At 39.4% G+C, this 18,513-nt stretch overlaps 2 protein-coding genes across 2 annotated transcripts; both read left to right on the top strand.

The window, feature by feature from the left end:
* The first annotated feature begins 384 nt into the window (after positions 1-384).
* osbp (oxysterol binding protein) lies at positions 385-8,065 on the top strand. Its single transcript, XM_070916170.1, has 16 exons — positions 385-496; positions 1,290-1,451; positions 1,834-2,042; positions 2,173-2,335; positions 2,477-2,588; positions 2,683-2,881; positions 2,995-3,109; positions 3,241-3,304; positions 3,410-3,577; positions 3,676-3,921; positions 4,177-4,297; positions 4,579-4,682; positions 4,799-4,894; positions 5,502-5,686; positions 5,823-6,052; positions 7,923-8,065. Exons 2-16 carry the CDS (start codon positions 1,315-1,317, stop codon positions 8,063-8,065), a joined length of 2,292 nt encoding a protein of 763 aa, XP_070772271.1. The 5' UTR covers positions 385-496; positions 1,290-1,314.
* A 4,388-nt stretch (positions 8,066-12,453) lies between these two features.
* Positions 12,454-18,170, top strand: casp3a (caspase 3, apoptosis-related cysteine peptidase a). The gene is made up of 6 exons (XM_070914291.1): positions 12,454-12,582; positions 13,155-13,294; positions 15,783-15,911; positions 16,017-16,192; positions 16,299-16,410; positions 16,515-18,170. The coding sequence occupies exons 1-6, from the start codon at positions 12,524-12,526 to the stop codon at positions 16,742-16,744; spliced, it is 846 nt and encodes a 281-aa protein (XP_070770392.1). The 5' UTR covers positions 12,454-12,523; the 3' UTR covers positions 16,745-18,170.
* The last annotated feature ends 343 nt before the right edge of the window (positions 18,171-18,513 follow it).

Below are 18,513 nucleotides of genomic sequence, written 5' to 3'. Positions count from 1 at the left end.
GCAAGTTGTTTTTGTCAGTTTTGTTTCAGTAACGTTAACGTTACGTCGCCTGTCCTTAGCGGAACTTAATGTTGACGGTTATGGGGCTCGACGAAAGCTTTTTTTGTTACACAACCTGTAGCAAAGTAAAGTAGTTAGCAAAGCTAACACTAGCGAGCTAACATTGCTTCATTCTACACGACATGCACCCCATTAATAGCAAAAGTCTTGCACGGCAAGGGTAAGCGTCACGAAAATATGATCATGTCTTAATGTCACTTAAAATATCGGATAAAGAAACAGAGTTGCACTGTAAAAAAAATGATCATATTTAGCATCGTCTACGACGTGTCAGGCTGTGTGACAGCTTCCTGTTGTTTAGCTAGCAGCAAGCTTAGTGACGGACACTGTTTTAAGTAGCTTTGATGTTTGGAATTGGCTTCTTGTTCCTCGAAGTACCTCACAATACTCAGGTTATGTTTACGTGACACTTGCATGTCATCCTGGCAAATAACTGGTGGGTTAAAATGACTGTTGTCGGTAGTGAGCTGTGTTTTCTCAATATTTGAGAGTAGCCGTTACAATGCAGAGACGTTAAAGGTTAGCTAAACAGATTATTTACGTTACTGTTGGAGTCATGTCAGCACTCCACCATATGTTGTTATGTTGTAATGTGCATTGAATCTAAACTGCAAACTATCATAGCGGGATTATAGAAATTTAGCTCAGTGTGCTGATTCATGTTTGGGGGCTTAGATGGCTTTAACTACCTAGCTAACGTTCATAGCTGTTGTCACATTAAACATTGTCAGATGTGGACCAGCCAGCATCCATTCATACAGTGTAACGTAAATTCGACCCATTGCAGCCAACATTAGGAGGTTAGTATTTTTGTGTCGATGCAGAGTTTTCAGTTTAAATTGAAAATTCACTAAATCTAAGCAGCAGACTGGCATTTACTTAATGGGTTAGTATAAATTAGTGTTTGTTGATGATAACACTTTTCTTCCAATTTCAAGAACCAGTAAGTTGAATCAACACATCATTATGCTTTCTTCATACATATACATATACAAATGAATAGATGTCATAAGAGGATGACACAATGAACATAATTAATTAAACAATTCATTAAAAAGTGTTGATATAAACTAGCCAATTTACTCTGTGATGCGAGTGTCTGTAGCAACCATAAGACCAGTTTGTGCAAATATTTCGTGTGTCAAATGCACATTAAGCAGACTGAACAGTTGTATGTCCAAGAATGAAATATCAATGTAAATCTTATTATTTCTTTTTTTTTCCCACAGGCTCTAACTTCACCCACAGGCTGTCATGATGTCGGAGCCTAAGCCCCCTACTCCAACCCCTGGAGACATGTACAAGGGTTGGCTCTTCAAATGGACTAACTACATTAAAGGTTACCAGAGACGCTGGTTTGTTCTGAGCAATGGACTGCTGTCTTACTATAGGTAAGTAACATGTATATGACTGAATTTGTAATGAATTTACGGAGTTTCAGCCAAGGTGGTACCTAAGGGAGAAGGCATGGCACACAGGGGTGTTGCTAACTTTGATTATATATGTTGAAAGTTTAACACAGGGGTGGCGAAAATGCTGTAGAATTGATTTAAAACTGTTTTCTTAGGGAGTAACCTAGTGTTTTTTTTATCCTTTTAAAGGCTGTTTAAATGAGCTGTACGTTCAAGTAGTACTTCAATAGCTCTCTATATGCACTATAAATTCCATATTCTAAGCAAATATACAGTTGCCCTACAAGAAAAAAAAAATTTCTTACCCAACAGGGTTTTAGAAACTCTGTATTTGACAGTCTTTCATTCTGTTTGTCTCCAGGACCCAGGCAGAGATGGGTCACACATGCCGAGGCACCATCAACTTGGCCACAGCCAATATTGCTGTGGAGGACTCCTGCAATTTTGTCATTTCCAACGGAGGAGCACAGACCTACCACTTGAAAGCCAGTTCAGAAGTAGAGCGCCAGCGATGGATCACTGCTCTGGAGCTCGCCAAGGCAAAGGCCGTCCACATGCAGGCTGAATCTGGTGAGAGGGAAAACAAATATGGTGGAGAATGCAGGAGACAGAATATGAAAATGCTAAACAATGTATACAACATTTAATCATTACATTTCTTTGTTTTTGGTCATATTATCCTCCCTGTTCTCTCCCTTAGATGACTCGGGTGACGAGTGTCCCGCAGTGCCCCCTACCTCAGGACAGAGTGGAGGCTGCCGTAACTCAGAAGTCCAGTCCACACTACGCACACTCAACAGCAAGGTGGAGGACCTCACCACCTGCAACGATCTCATTGTCAAGCATGGGTCTGCCCTCCAAAGGTATTGGTTATCAGACTGAGCAGTCTGATTCATTTAGAAAAAAACAATATTATCCAAAGAAAAGAAGGGTGATGGTAATTCATGTATTTTGTTTGCCTGTTTATTTGTTCCTTCAGTCATTTATTCCTTTATTCCATACAGGTCTTTGTCAGAATTGGAGGGGATTCGTGTCGGAGGGGACATGGGGGAAAAGATCAGACAAGTTACAGAGAGAGCCACACTGTTCAGAATCACCTCTAATGCCATGATCAATGTAAGTCACCCAAGTGTTAATTGCTGAAGAACGCACAACATTGTTGTTGACTCTCTTGCTGAGATATTGCTCTTGTTTTTGCCTTCTCCCAAAGGCATGTAGAGACTTCCTGTCCCTGGCCCAGAGCCACAGTAAGCGCTGGCAGAAAGCCTTACAGGTTGAAAGAGATCAGAGGATACGGCTGGAAGAGACTCTGGAGCAGCTGGCCAAACAGCACAACCACTTGGAAAGAGCTTTCAGAGGAGCTACAGTTCTCCCGCCTTCATTCAGCAATCCCGCTTTAGGCAACAAAGGTAAGGCTCTCGTCCCCAATTGAACTTCTGTGTTTTGACCCTTGATGTGACCCAAAGCATGGCCAGTTGAGCCATTTAGTCATTTATTTTTTCACCATCTCTCTTGACCTTAGGTGGTGTTTCAGGAAAAGGTGATGCAAGTGACGAGGATGATGACAATGAGTTCTTTGATGCTATGGAAGACCCAGCAGAGTTTATTACTGTCCCTGCTGACCCCAAGTATCACAGGTTATTAACTGTCTGTTTTTTGTTTTGTTTTTAAATCTCAACCTCATATTTTGTTGGGGGGGGGGCGTTGTCTCCTTGTGTACTGCTTTGTTTTAAACTTTGCTCTGCTTTGTTGCTCATCTGTCCTCCAGGAGATCTGGCAGCAACGTTAGTGGGATCAGCAGTGAGATTACAATGGACGATCAGTCGGTAAATGTGTGTTAAGTTTGTTTTTTGCGAGCAAGTTCTGATTTGTCTTCTCCTCTGCTTGTCAACACCCCACACCTGACGCTTAAGGCCGTTTTCCTTCTCTTCTTCCAGTTTGATGAACTGTCTTTGGCATCCAATCCAGAATCTCCACAACCTCTTGAGCTAGAGCCAGTTAGACAAAGACGGACTCGTATCCCCGACAAGCCCAACTATTACCTCAATCTGTGGAGCATCATGAAGAACTGTATTGGAAAGGAGCTCTCAAAGATACCAATGCCTGTAAGAAACATATTCTTGTTGGTATCAAAGTGGCTTGAACTAGAGAGCATAATCAGAAGTAATCAGACTTATTCTCTCTGTGACTTTGTGCCTACTAGGTGAATTTCAATGAGCCTCTCTCAATGCTGCAACGTCTATCTGAAGACCTGGAGTACTACGAGCTGCTGGATAAGGCTGCTAAATGTCAGAGCTCACTAGAGCAGATGTGTTATGTGGCCGCTTTCACAGTCTCTTCCTACTCCACCACTGTCCACCGCACAGGAAAACCCTTCAATCCACTGCTGGGAGAAACCTTTGAGCTTGATAGGCTAAGAGAGTGTGGCTATCGCTCCCTCTGTGAACAGGTACGTGGAAACCAACACTGGACATGTAGTGCCTTTTGCAGACTATAATTGTTTCCTTTCACACTGAAATGTATTTCAAATACAGGATCACATTCATGCTTGACCACATTCCAGTTCTAAATTAAACATGCTTGAAGTATGTTTATGTAAGCATGTTTATTTGCTTGAATAGTCTTAAGCCATCGCATAATTGTTTTGGTCAAATTGTGACTCTGTTATCTCTTCTGTCTCTTCACTTCACTCGCCTCTTATCAGGTGAGTCATCATCCACCTGCTGCAGCTCACCATGCCATCTCTGAAAAGGGCTGGAGCCTCAGACAAGAAATTACCCTGGCCAGCAAGTTTAGAGGAAAATATCTCTCTATCATGCCTTTGGGTGAGTGTGTGCAGACCAAATAGCAAGCCTGAAGAATACACTTTTTGTTTCAGGGTTAAAAAAACATCTGTATGTTTTAATGCAGGAGGGTAAAATGCTTCCACTTTATATTGGGTTTAATCTAGTTGAATGCGGACCTGAAGAATATGAAAACCAGTTTGAGGGGGCGCCCTGTAGCTCACTTGGTAGAGCAGGCGTCCCATGTACAAAGGCTTAGTCTTTGCCACAGCAGGTTAAAATGATCACTGCCAGCTTTAACATAATTCCCTCTCTATCCCCAGGTTCTATACAGTGTCTATTTGACAAGAGCAACAATCACTACTCTTGGAAGAAAGTGACTACAACAGTACACAACATCATTGTTGGAAAATTATGGATTGATCAGGTAAATTTAAAGCTGACGAAACCTCAACACCACTAGTAACTACTTAGAGATAAATAAATGATCCTTTAAATTTTCAACAACAAATAATTTTGTGTCTTCTCTTTGTCACCTTCCAGTCAGGAGAGATAGATGTTGTGAACCACAAGACAGGAGACCGCTGCCACCTCAAGTTTGCTCCCTACAGTTACTTCTCCAGAGATGTACCGAGAAAGGTGGGTCTTTTTCTTTATTATATAGCACATACTGTATTTAAAGCCAGAGCTGACAGGAAGATGTATAATACCAAGTCACATAATATTGTATATAAAAAAGAGAAAAAGAACACAGTTCAACAATATGTAATAAATTAAATTGAGCTTTGTTTCCTTAGTCAGTAGCTTACATCAAAAATATGACTGATTACCTTTGCCAGAGAGGTGGATGTCTTCATCCCTGATTTATCAGTTTGTTTGTCTGTCAATGAGCAGAACATCTAAAAAATAACTGAATGTATCACTGGGAATTTCTGTGACTAGATAGGCCTGGGGCTAAGGAACAGCTGATTAGATTTTAGTAACGATCTGGGATAGACTTGATGCTGCATCATAATGATATCTCTATAGGCTCAACAAATTGGAATAAAATATACTCACTTTATTTGGCCTAATGCAATTATTTTTTCATTATATTGGTATTTTTCCAATATTCTGCCCATGCTCATGTTTGTAAATGGGAAGGACAAAACATTTTAAACAACTCTCAGTATAATGTGAATCCCTGTACCACCTATCGTTGGCTCTTTGATTGCACGCTTAACTGAAAGCTGTTTTTGTCTCCCAGGTAACAGGAGTAGTAACGGATAAGGATGGGAAGGCCCATTATGTGCTGTCAGGAACCTGGGATGAGAAGATGGAGTTTTCCAGGGTAATGCAGAGCAGTAAAGGCGAGAACGGCACTGAAGGCAAACAAAGGACTGTCTATCAGACCCTCAAAGCCAAAGAAATCTGGACAAAGAACCCTTTACCGTGAGTTTCTGTGGAAAAGATGATTGGTAGTATTGGTAAAGTTGAAAGTGCTTTTAAACAAATGGAGCTGTAGAGGTAGGGCTGTATGTAAATTGTTGAAGCTTTGACCTGATCTTTCATGGTGATGACTTTACAGAGAGGGAGCAGAGAACATGTACTACTTCTCCTCACTGGCCTTGACGCTCAATGAACCTGAAGACGGAGTGGCGCCAACAGACAGTCGACGACGCCCTGACCAGCGGTTAATGGAGGACGGCCGTTGGGATGAGGCTAATGCAGAGAAACAGAGGCTGGAGGAAAAACAGCGCACCACCCGCAGAGAAAGGGAGAGAGAGGCTGTTAAAGCAGCCAGTTCACCAGAGGAAGGTAAAAAATAAAAAAAAGAAGGGAATGAGCTTTGTTTTGGAGTTTATCTATTTTTCTTGTGTTTCTGTCCTATGTTTTTCTATCCATTCATCTTTTTGTCCACTTTGTCTGTCTTGGAATACCTTGTCTGCTTGTCTCTGTCTCAACCCTAAGCTGTCACTGAGGATTCAATCAATGATTCACCCTTGAAAAGCAAGTACTCTTCTTGTAGTCTTTTCCCACCCTTGACCTGCACTATATAGTAACTCTAGATGCAACAACACATGTACAATATGAATGTGTGTGTAATAGGAAGGTGCTATATATCTTCTACATCATCTGGCAAACACATCATTCACCTTTTACCATCCCTTCGTCCATTTCTGTTCCATGTAGCTGATGCAGGGGAGACTGGCACAGAAGCAAATGAAGTTTCTGATGAAAGCAAGTATCACTTCACAGCTTTACATAATATGTACTTTTGAAGGTGCTTTGTGTAGCATTTTAACAGAGCAGTGAGAAGGAAATGACCCATGTAGATCCATTCGAGGTTGATTCGCTTGTTTATTTCAATACTAGTGACGTCACAATTACTCACATGCTGATGCAGAAATAACTTGCGTTTTGTTGCATGCTGTTTGAAACAAGGCACTCAAGATTCCCTCACTAGGCATTTTCAACTGATCAGGTTGACAGAGGACATTAAATATACTTCACTTCAATATTTGTAGCTTATATCAGCCTCTACACTGCCACCAAGTCAGATAAAATTGGTTGTAATTGGTTAGTTTTATGGCAAAAAATAATAATCTTGCTTACATATTGGAAGAGGGCAGTTTAGTGCAACTTAAGAAGAAAATACCCTCTTTGTGACAGGAAGTGGTGTATGAGTTAAAGGTCAAAATGTGTCAAGACTTTTGCCTTTTGTTCACAATTGGTATATTTAGCTTTCAGAGTATTTTACACAAGCCTATTTTGCTTCAAATGCTACACACAGCACTTCTAAAATGAACATAAACAAGAATTTTGTGTGGATTTTGGATTGAGTTGTGGATTCACATCTTTTCTTTTTGTGCTGGTGTTCAGCTGACACAGAGGACTCTCCCCCTCATACACCTGTTGCATGCAAGTAGTCCCTTACATTTCATTCTTTGTTCTTCTTTGTATCTTCAGATCATACCCAATCTTTTATCTCTTAACTCTAAAAGATTCATCCGTCATTCTTCTATTTTCAGCCCCTTATGGACCATCGCTCTTCCCTTATCTAAGCAAGTATTCTGATCATGACAATGCATACAGTGTGAATTATTTCAAATTTTCTAGGAATTGAATTTAATCTAGATTAAAAACAAACCTGTTCATCTTCCATCATTTCCTCTTTACATCCTTTGCAACTTAGTGGAGGGCAAGGAAGGTCCTTATGGAGCTCAAGTCAAAAGCAAGTAACATCAGTGTTGCTCCCCATTATTATCCCCTGTTTTATTTAGTTTTTTGATATTTAGATTTGTGTTGGTAGTCTTAAGGGAACCGTATAGAAGACTGTAGTTGACTGTAGAATGGCACAAACCTAGTAACTGAATATTTTAGAGTAGCAGTTTGTCTGTCATTGATCAGTATACTGTGGTCCTAGTTGTGAGCCTTATTCTCTCCACATGACAGAGGAGCAAATTGGTGATTTCATTGAGTACTTATCTATAATTCCTCCTTTGTTTTTGAATAAGGTGCACCTGAAGACCAAGCGATCGGAAACATTAAATATCTCTATCTCTTAGTCAACCATCTGAGAGCGCATCGGCTTAATTTAAGCATGATGTGTTGTCATGGCTCAGTGGCTTCTCAATCCTCACCTCAGGTCTCTTTTTGGTAAAAGATATTCTTTCTCTTCCTTTAGGCGCCCATCAAGACAACCACCAAGCACTGTGGTTTGAGAAGTTAGATGACCCCGTATCCGGAGAGACCTTGCATGTCTACAAGGGCGGTTACTGGGAGGCGAAGGACCAAGGCAGCTGGGACATGTGCCCTGACATCTTCTGATCCCAGCCGAGTCGGCCTGTTTTCCTCTGTGGCATACAAATGAGAAGATGGTAAGAGGTGACCTACCTTACATCAGCTAAAGTGGGAAATCAAGCCTGACATCAACCAATCATCAATGTCTGTAGTTTCAACTGATCCCCCCCCACTCGGCTCCCCTTTTCCAGCAGTGATTTGCTCAGGATTGAGGGCATCTGAATTTCACCCTCAACGTAGATACAATGCACATTGTTGTAACACTGCAGCTGATTAGTGCTCAGAATTCTCAAACACTGATGTTTATCTTCGTCTTGGTACAGCCTTTGAGTTGCATTTGGCAACAGGTTATTCTGGTAATTCCATTATGCATTTTCTTTAAAGGCACTATTGCCAAAGGCATAATTCTAACATCTTACAATATACAAGTTTTTCTTAGAGTGCGCTAGGACCTAACTTGTATGTGTTTGTTTTTGTTGTACATTCCTGATTATGATTATTTTAGCAGTGAATTTATTCCAGCTTCCCCAGCAAGTATACCCAACATTTTTAGTACTTCACATGGTAAATATTCACATGCACATCAAATGCATAGATGCATTTGCTTTAGTGGTTCTGACAAAGGAGAGATAAATATTGTTTCCTGAAGAAGTAATTAATGGCATATTTCAACAGTTATTTTCAGACTGTGAAAATGTGAAGTGTCACAAACACCAAGACATGATCCAGAGTTTGCCTTGATTGCTGTGATTTGCGGTGCTACTTTATTCCACTTTATGAAGTGAAACAACAACTATACCTACATATTAGCCTTTTTTTCATTTTTGCACTCAAGTACTACATTTCAAGATCTGTCATTTTTTTACCCTGATATTAGTAATAGTAACCTTTTCTTCGCCATTTAAGAATGACATTTCATGGGTTTCTTGAGGAAGAATAATGATAGTTCTGTGTACCACATGAATTTTAACAGAATATATGTTCTTTATTTAATATGAAACCATATTGAATGATGAATGAACTGAAATAAGGGTACCAAACAAATTTGTATAAGTACCAATTAAAATATGAAATGGATAAAATACCAATGGCACTATTGCCAGCAATGGGGGAGGGGCATTCAGAACTGAATGAGTTTTTTTTCTTTCGACATTTTTTGAGTTAGTATTACATTTACAGTCACTCTATTACACTTGATCATGTTCCCATTCTATAGTGTTTATTACAGCAAGTTATTTTCATTTTTTTACAGAGAAAAAACAGTAATTCTGTCCCCCAAAATCCTGTGAAAAATCTATTATGTTTTGTGGGACACCAGGCCACTGAACTACGAGGCAACGTCACATTCACCACCCACCTCCACCCCCCTGACATTTAGGATGGGCAGCGGATGCATTTTTAAAAAATTTGTGAAGGGGGCATGTTCAAACTAAATCTGGGTGTTAAGTTGAAGTTAAGCTCTTTGAAGCTGTTGTTGAGAGCAAGAGCCTCGTAAGATGAAATCAAATTGTGTATTGATTGACCTTATATTATGTAAAATGTGTTATGAAGTCTATTTTGATTCTCCAACCAAGTACACAAATGTCAGACTTGTGTTTTCATACCTGAAGTTTGTGCTCTTACTAATATTTCGATCAACCATTTCAGTTCTGCTTTCAAAGTAAATGTCGAGGCTCACCATTTGAGCAGCTGAGGCTGATTTAAGAGCAGCAGAACCGGGCTCCAAGTTGTCATTGAGCTGTGTGCTGATTTCTACTGGCTTGATGATTAGTGAAGTGAAATGAAACATAAGGCAAAGTGTTGTTGTCTTCCTGGTTTCCTTCAAATGTGTATTGATCATAGCTTTAATCTTGATTTAGGTTATTTTAGTCTTTGTGTGTGTAGACTTTTAACAGACAGCAATAAGAGTGCCTCAGTGCGTATATATGTGGCACAAAATGAAATGTGTGAAGCGAGAATGCTAGAACTGCAAAAACTGACTTCTGTCATTGTACTTGTCTCTGTTGTTGTTTGTCATATGAGTGGAAGGACTGTGCAGTTGATGAAAATCTAAATTTAATTTTGTATTCAAGTGTACTTAAAAGGAGGACACTGAAAATGAAGATCACAAAACATAATGTTGCAAATATTTCTGTGTAAATATATGAAATAGTAATTGTGATATTAACTGGTTATATTGATAGAGAATCTAATGCCGGTGATGCACTTTTTTTTCTTTTTCATTGTTGTTTTCTCAGAACTGCATTTTCACTGTCTGAGCTGAGTGTACCATGTTACCTTGAGTCACCCTCTACCAGCTAGGATAGCTTTTAAATGATATTAATTTCTTTTGGTCTGAACCATTCCTTACTGTGATTTATTGTTGCATCATACATCATTTAAACAGATGATGAAGACTATGTGTGAGGAATGTACAGCTTATTACAGAATGAGTTCACAGATTTCTGACTGTCGTCTTTTTCAACAGATATATATAATCGTGATTTTTTTTTGGCCACTGTTCTAAATTGTGTGGCCCCATCATTGAATCTGTGTGTTTTTAACTTTTTTTCTTAAGTTTATACCTTTTTCTCCCCTTTTATTGTTTCCAGCTGTTATTTTTTTTGCCCTGCACTGTGGAGATTGTCACTATACACAATGCTCAACTTCCCACAACTCAGAAATGTAGACTGAAGGTGTTCTTGCACTTCCGTACAGTACATCCATTATTTATCATTCCCTACGTGGTTTGACTGATAAACGGTCAACTTTTGATGTTGGCTACTGAACAGTTTGTTAGTTTGTTTTTGCAAGTTTGTTTTGAAAACTTTTCCTAAACCATGTTCAGTAATTGCAGACATGTCCATTAGTTAAAATATGCACATGTATTGACTCACTGTTCTGAGCATACTTTTCACCTTCTCTGTCTTTCAATGCAGTTTCTTAGCAGGATTGTGTTAGAGGTTGACAATATTAAAGTCTGAATGGAAATGAAGTGCATATTTTTGGTGTATTTTGAAAATAATTTTATTTCAACCTGCTCACACTAGTGTGTAGACAGTATTGACCACATTTAATTACATGAGTAAATGCAGACTCAAATAGTAATCTGATTTGACATGAGTCATATTGTACGGAAATACATCTTTACTGATGTCTAGGTGGAAATATATGGCTCCATCTGTGTATTTTACAAAGATAGACCTGGAAACTGAAGCAGCTAAATGGAATTCAGTTTATTATTTACACCTGTGTTTTTCCTACTGTGACGTCAAAATGTCTTCTGTGAAAAGTGTCCATGGTTGAACAGCAATTATGGGCTAGCATTATGTCTAATTTTACTGTCAGTTGTGCAAGAAGTATTCAAATCTTTTAGTAAAAGTAGCATTGCCACCATATAAAAATACCCTATTACAAGTAAAAGTCCTGCATCTAAAATTATATTTCAGTAAAATAGAGAACTAGAGGTACCATAAGCAAAATGTATCAAAAGTAAAATGACTCATGCAAAATAGCCACTAGTATTAAACTGTGTCAATGGGCCATTACTGATGCTTTAATATGTAAGCTGTATTTGAGTGTTGAGGCTGGTAGACCTAGTTGTGAATACTTTTTATTCTCTTGGATAGTTTAGTCTTTAACAATGTATCATAGTTTATAAACTGGTTGTATGTTTTGTAAGAAAAATCCTAATTTGGAAAGTAACCAGGCTTTAGACAAGTCAGGGTTTAGTTTTGTTAGAGACTACAACTCTTACAACAGTATAATAACATCTGATTAATGTGTGACTGACAGCTAGAGGCTTGTGATACATTATGTGACTCCAGGATGAGATAGATGAGTTTGAATCCTCACTTAAAAAGAAAAAAAATAGATTATATGCATCAAAATCTCTTGACACAACATGTAGTACAGTAACATCAGGAGCAGGGCCATATTTTCTCTGGGAATGTGAGGGATTTTAGGGACTTGGGGGAGTTACACAGTGTGTATTTTACAGTAGTAGTAATTTGAGATTTATTATATTTAAATTCGACAACTTTTAGGCCAACAAAAATAATTTTTCAGATTGCAATACCAGAATTTAATTACTAGCAGTGTGGAGAAGCAGCTTGGAAACAGCATTCCACACCTCAACGTGGAGGGTGGGTGGGGCTGTGTGGGCGGGGTGGAGTGATTGGAGCAAACATTATCTTAGTTAATGGAATAAATACAATATACATTTATTTACAGGTTTCCTTGTTTGTTTGTCGTCAGTATTTCTAGAAACCCTAGCCCCGGGCCTCATCAGAGGAGTTTGTTGCTGTGTGACTCGCCTCTCTGACGGCAGGCGTGGGAGGATAAAACGAGTGCATCTCCGCATGACATCAGCATCTTTGTTTACTAGACAGGAGCAGCCAGCTTGCTTGAATACGTCTCTACACCAGCAGTTAGCATTGGTTGTGTGCTGGGTTCGGGTGTGTAATTTCACTGTGTACTTTGAGGTTAATTCTCCTAATCACAAATATGTCGGTAAACGGACCTGCAAAAGACTCCATAGACGCAAGAAGAGGCGATGGACAAGAGTGAGTGACGGTTAATTTAGCTAGTTAGCGATCTTTATCAGCTCGTTAGCGCAAGTTAGCAGACAGTCATGAGGAAGCTGTTCAGTCGTCGTTATTTTCCCAGAAAACAGTCACTAGCATATCATGTTCACCCGCTAGCTATCACATATAAGCTGTTTGTGCACGTTACGTTAATTCTGTAGTTAATTAAACTGTCTTAGCATCGAGTTAATCATGTCATAAGAAGCATAAATGCCGGCCTTTAAATCACACTGCTTCCACTGCTTCATCCCCATTAGCTCTTTCTTCGTCGTGCATTAACCTCCTAGGACCTGGCATCCACATGCATGGACATCACATTTTGGGTTATACCATAATACTTAATTCTGCTTATATGGAAATTCAAAATTGTCCCCGTACGCAGAACCACATCATGTCAACGGATGATGCTTAGTTTTTATACTTATCATGTCCCAATAAGCCCAAATAACAAAGAGAAATTAAGATAGAGCTTGGGTCTTAGGAGGTTAAATATATCGTGCTGTTACGTTATATTTTAATTCTAGTCCGTGTTATGGTTTGCTGTCCCTCAGGTCAGAGGTATCTTTGTCTGCTTCTGCCTCCATGGACGTGGATGCCAAACCCAGGTCCCACAGCTTCAGATACAGCCTTAACTTCCCCAGCATCGGCCAGTGCATCATCATCAACAACAAGAACTTTGACCGAAGAACAGGTATTTTATTTGGGGGTTTTTTTGGTCACGGCTGGGGTCACGTATATTTTCAGATGAAGCATATTCAAAATGAATCTGCTGTGGATGTATTTTACCATTGTAAAATATTATATTTGATACATAATCAGGTTTAAATTTAATCTCTGATGTTGTGCTTAGTGCTGAAACTGTAAAACAATATCTGGTGGTAACAAATACTTAAAGTTGAATATTTACTTACCTTCTTCACTCTGTATCATTGTAATTTTAAATAGTAAATACCCTTGGGTTTTTGACTCTAGTCAAACAAAATAACTGTGTTAGGTTCTCACGATAGGCGCTTGTCCTTTGTTATATTTTATACACTAAATTATTATCCAAAAGCAATTTGTTGTGACTGTTACAAGGTAATGAAAATAATGACTTGTAGTTCCTCTTTGATGTGTTCATTCTCTGTTGATATTGGGTTCCCACAGGAACTGGAAGTGTGCCATTTTGAAATGCTAAATTAATCTAGACTAAACCAACAAGGTTTATGGGTCAGTTGGCTCAAATGTACACTGTTAAAACTTTCATCAGGAGTTTAGGTTAGCTGCCTGTAGAGGTGCCCGTGGTTCCCAGTTGGTGTACACAAGCTTGTCTATTTGGTGAATTAATTATGATGGATTCATTTGGTGCAAGGACATCGCTGTCAGAAAGGTGGAGGAGCTTGTAGGGTTTGTCTGTCCCTCTGCAACTTAGCTGTTTGCTCCAACATGTTGTATACAGCAGGACCGATGATACATGGCCTGGAGTTGTGTGTGCTCCATGAAAGGTCTTTATATAGAAACAGACATCTTGGTCTAAGAGAGCCGAAACTGCTTTTTTGTGGAGGCAACAGTAAAGTGAGGCTTTGCTTCTGACTAACACCATCTCAGTGTACAACAAAGCAGGTCAATCATCTTGCATCCACACCTTCATGAGATGATAGGTGTGCTAAGGGACCCAATTTACACGTGTTGCTGTGGATACCGTTTAGCTGCATCCCATGTCAATTAATTAGATGTTCAAGTTGGCTCAGTGGCCGTCCTTATGTTGCCTTGAGAGAGAATGAGAAGAACGAGCAGGCAGTTGCACTAATATTTGTGTGTGCCTCCTTGCATTTGAGACAAGATAAGACAACTCAATAACAAGTACTACCGCTGGATCTTCAGGAAGTTCAGCTACCCGCATGACTTGCATTATGATTTGACATACATCACATGGGAATCCATTCTTTGATTAGTTCCTCTTCCAGGTTCAATGTGGACTGTGGATAAGTCTGTGTATAAGACTGTTCATGCTGTCTATTTATTTAATGGACAAGTCACTTGGATATTCTGGTAGTGTTGTTTTTTGGGTAGCAGGATACCGAAAGACAGCCATTACAGCTGTTGTCAGATGTGTCCTTTGGGTGTTCATAATCTTTTTGTGAAGCATGACCATGTCTGCCCCTGAAGGATCTGTAGGGGATAATTCATCCAGCACTTGCTTCTCTGAGGATATGAAGGCTTGATGTTTACAATAGTTGGAGATACTGTATGAAACCTTGAGTTGACCTCAGTCCTTGTCTACCCTTTAGGGGCATTGTGCAATATAAGCTTGAAAAGCTGAAGAGCAGTGTCTGCTATTCTTGAAAGAGCCTCTATTATTATATCCTGAGAGGACCTTGGATATCAATGCAGGTGAACACAGCTTCAGTCTGCTCTTATAGAGCATTGGAGGTCCTGTATAATGGTTTTATTTTGCTGTCAGACTTGTGTTTGACAAACCCGTCTAGCAGGACTAACTGAGTACACATGACTGCTTGGTCTACAAACAGCATAATGCTCTATGAGCAAGCACATCATATGAGTTGGGTAAACATCAGCAGTGGTTAAGCCTGTATTGCAGTGCTCATTTGATTGTTTTCAGCTGTTCAACCAAGAAAAAAGTCCTGTTATGGAAGATTTGTGCACCCTTAGACGTAACTCGGTAGTCCCCCACGCACGTTTCCAAGAAAATTGCATCATTTTGTGCAAAAGCCAATTAGATTTTATGTACTCACTCTTACAATCAGAGCATGTGACCACAGTTACTGTAGATATTAGACTAGAGGTGTTCAATCCTGAACCCAAGGGCTCCAGACAGGCAGTGGTCGTGTGAATAGATGGTGTAGTCTGGCATCAACTTTGTTCAAAATGCAGCAATGTTAGGCCATAAGTAAATGTCAGATCAAGACACAGAAACAGAGCCTGAATCCATGGCTCTGTGTGGCACGTAAACAAATTGTGTAAAATAATACAGAAGGTTTTGTAGTGTCTTTGCTAAAACTTACAAGCTGTAAAAAGATGAAATTAAAGTTAGGAAAATACAGTAAATCAACATGCTTTGTATCAAAGTGTGTGCTAATGTTTAAATCTACTTACAAGGAAGTAAGAGATGTTGCCTCCTTTTTTAAAAATTATTTTCATTGTGTTGAAGTAACCAGAAAAAAAAAATCTCTTTTTAGGCATGAATAAACGAAATGGTACAGATGTAGATGCAGCCAACGCCATGAAAGTGTTCACGAAGTTGGGTTACCAAGTGAAGGTTTACAATGACCAGACAGTCGATCAGATGAAACACGTTTTAACTTCTGGTAAGTTTGATGCATGTTTCATAAAAAATAAAAAAAAAGGCTCCAAACTATTGACTCTTTTCACCTGCTGTCCTTTACATAATCTAAATAAATATATATTTTCAGTGTCGAAGGAGGATCACAGCAGCTCCGCCTCGTTCATCTGTGTTCTGTTGAGTCATGGAGATGAGGGTGTGTTCTTCGGTACCGATGGCTCCATAGAGCTTAAGTACCTCACATCACTTTTTCGAGGCGATCACTGCAAATCACTGGTGGGAAAGCCCAAACTCTTCTTCATCCAGGTACTCTTAAGAGTTTTCGTCCCACACCATCTTACCTCGGACTTTGCTTACAGTAAGTGTTTAACCTGTAACCTGATCGTGTTTTGTTAATGTGCACATTGAGTAGGCTTGCAGAGGCACTGATCTGGATGCAGGCATTGAAGCAGACAGCGGAGAAGATGGCACTACCAAGATCCCTGTGGAAGCTGACTTCCTCTATGCCTTCTCCACAGCCCCAGGTTAATACTCATACACACAAACACAGGTCTTTTTGTATACTTATTGTTCCCCTTTTATTAATTGTGTTGATACGTCCGTTATTCTGTTACTCATCTGTTGACAGGCTACTACTCATGGAGGAATACTATGACCGGGTCCTGGTTCATGCAGTCACTGTGCGATATGATCAGCAAATACGGAAAAGAGTTGGAGCTCCTGCACATCATGACACGAGTGAACCACAAGGTGGCAGTAGAGTTTGTGTCTGTCTCCAATTCACCAGGCTTTGATGCAAAGAAACAAATCCCATGCATTGTGTCAATGCTGACCAAAGAGATGTATTTTTCTCCTTGATGTCGTCTTTACTTCAGAAGACTTCAGCCTCGCCGGCCTTCATCTGCAGAAGAAAGGCTTGAGGATGTGTATGGGTTGGTGTTTGTGCATTATTTTAGTTTACACTTTCTGACTGAATATCTCTTGAAACCTCAGCTTACACATTTCTGGGAGAGTAGATGTGATGCAAACTTGCTGTCACATTTCACAAGCGTGGCATTATGCGGAGTACATGTCTGAGATATATGGCGTTAAAATGTTTATCCGTGCAGAAAAAAACCCCATTTGTTTTCTATTCTAAAGATTAAACCTAAAAAGGTTTCAATCTAAAATAAAAGCATAAAATAATGTAATTTAAAGATTAAATGTAATTGACCTTGTAATTCCATGCACACAATTTGCTACCAGTAGATACCTCTTTGTTTACACTATAGACATTTCAGGGAAAATATTGGGAGCCCGCCTGATAGGAAATTTGACCTTTAATCATGAAATCAGAGATGGGCTTCCTGTTCTCCAACATCAGCATTTTTATGAGTTGCCGGTTTATTTTAACTCGAGTGTCTAAGCAAGACGATATTCTGATTTGAAGGGATCATGTGTTATTTCTGTACCTTTTTTTACTTCCTTGTTTTTTTTTTTTGACTATTGAATCCGTGTAGTAAAATCTGCCATGAAGGTTGCACAACTAAAAATAATCATTCATTGAATTAGTACCTAATGACTTGTGTGACGCCTAAATGGATGCAACACTTGATACTCGATAATGTTGTGTAGCAGATTCAGGTGCATCCAGTAAGCTATCTTCTGTTTTGTTTTTAAAGCTCAGAATTCAGTTTTTAATCTGTTTCATGATGTCTTTCTTTTCTAAATATGGACTTTTTTGAATAAACCATTGCCTGTAAATGTCCTCAAATTAGTGGGGGTCAGGCTTCATAGCATGCATGAGTAAAGCCAGCCCACTTGCACGATGCTGTTATTTGAGGCACATTTTGATAAGTCAGTCGTACTTGAACACAATTTTACATTTCGTATTTGCAAGTACTTTGTTTTTAAAGATAAAATGGCAAAGTGGAAGCCTTTTCACTACAGTCATTAACTTCAATCATTTCCAATGGACTGTTGTGTAACTGTGAGTCAAACCTTTTATATGTAACCATCAGCATTGAGCTATTCATAAGCACAATATGATGGTGGAATCTGATCCAGGTTCTGGTCGTTTGTGAGTACATATTAAAATATTTACAGCAAACTGGCTGAAACCCTTTTTGCTATCAAAAGATTTCAATGTCGTTTGACAATCCAGTTTTTAGGTCATATCAATAAACAACATTCTGCTACGAACGTCACTTTTTGGCTTTTATGTGATATCACTGTTTTGTAAGCAGCTACACTGTGAGGTTGATGTAATGTTTCTCCTGAAAAATAAAGACCACTTTTCACTGAATTTGTTTATGGCTCTTTCACTGTAAGAGTAGTGAAGATCATCAACAGCCACTAAAAGTAAAGTTAAAGTGCTCACATTCCCAGGAAGTCTTGCCAGTTTTCTCTTCGTATCTCGTATGAGAGTTGACCTCTACAAACACAGTAAAAGGTCTACTTGTGTACACAGTGTTGAGCGTAAACAGGCAGGATTACTCCAGATTTGGCATGCCTGGAGGTGAGAAGAACTGGGCCACCAGATCCTGAGGCCCAGCGCCAACTAAAACTGGGCCTCAGATTCTTTCACTGCCAGCGCCGACGCACTTAACCTAAACTAGCTTTCGCAAACAACAGGCCACTTCCAACCT

The sequence above is a fragment of the Enoplosus armatus genome, chromosome 2 (genome assembly GCF_043641665.1).
Source record: "Enoplosus armatus isolate fEnoArm2 chromosome 2, fEnoArm2.hap1, whole genome shotgun sequence".
Taxonomy (NCBI): Eukaryota; Metazoa; Chordata; class Actinopteri; order Centrarchiformes; family Enoplosidae; genus Enoplosus; species Enoplosus armatus.
The sequence above is the reverse complement of the archived record's forward strand: the minus strand, read 5'-3'. Positions and strand labels throughout refer to the sequence as shown.

Bases quoted from the DNA above. Each gene is read 5' to 3' on its own strand.
- casp3a (XM_070914291.1), top strand. From the start codon at position 12,524: ATGTCGGTAAACGGACCTGCAAAAGACTCCATAGACGCAAGAAGAGGC. The intron at 12,583-13,154 runs GTGAGTGACGGT...GCTGTCCCTCAG, and splicing joins AGAAGAGGCGATGGACAAGA to GTCAGAGGTATCTTTGTCTG. The intron at 16,411-16,514 runs GTTAATACTCAT...ATCTGTTGACAG, and splicing joins TGCCTTCTCCACAGCCCCAG to GCTACTACTCATGGAGGAAT.
- osbp (XM_070916170.1), top strand. From the start codon at position 1,315: ATGATGTCGGAGCCTAAGCCCCCTACTCCAACCCCTGGAGACATGTAC. The intron at 3,922-4,176 runs GTACGTGGAAAC...GCCTCTTATCAG, and splicing joins ATCGCTCCCTCTGTGAACAG to GTGAGTCATCATCCACCTGC. The intron at 4,683-4,798 runs GTAAATTTAAAG...GTCACCTTCCAG, and splicing joins GAAAATTATGGATTGATCAG to TCAGGAGAGATAGATGTTGT.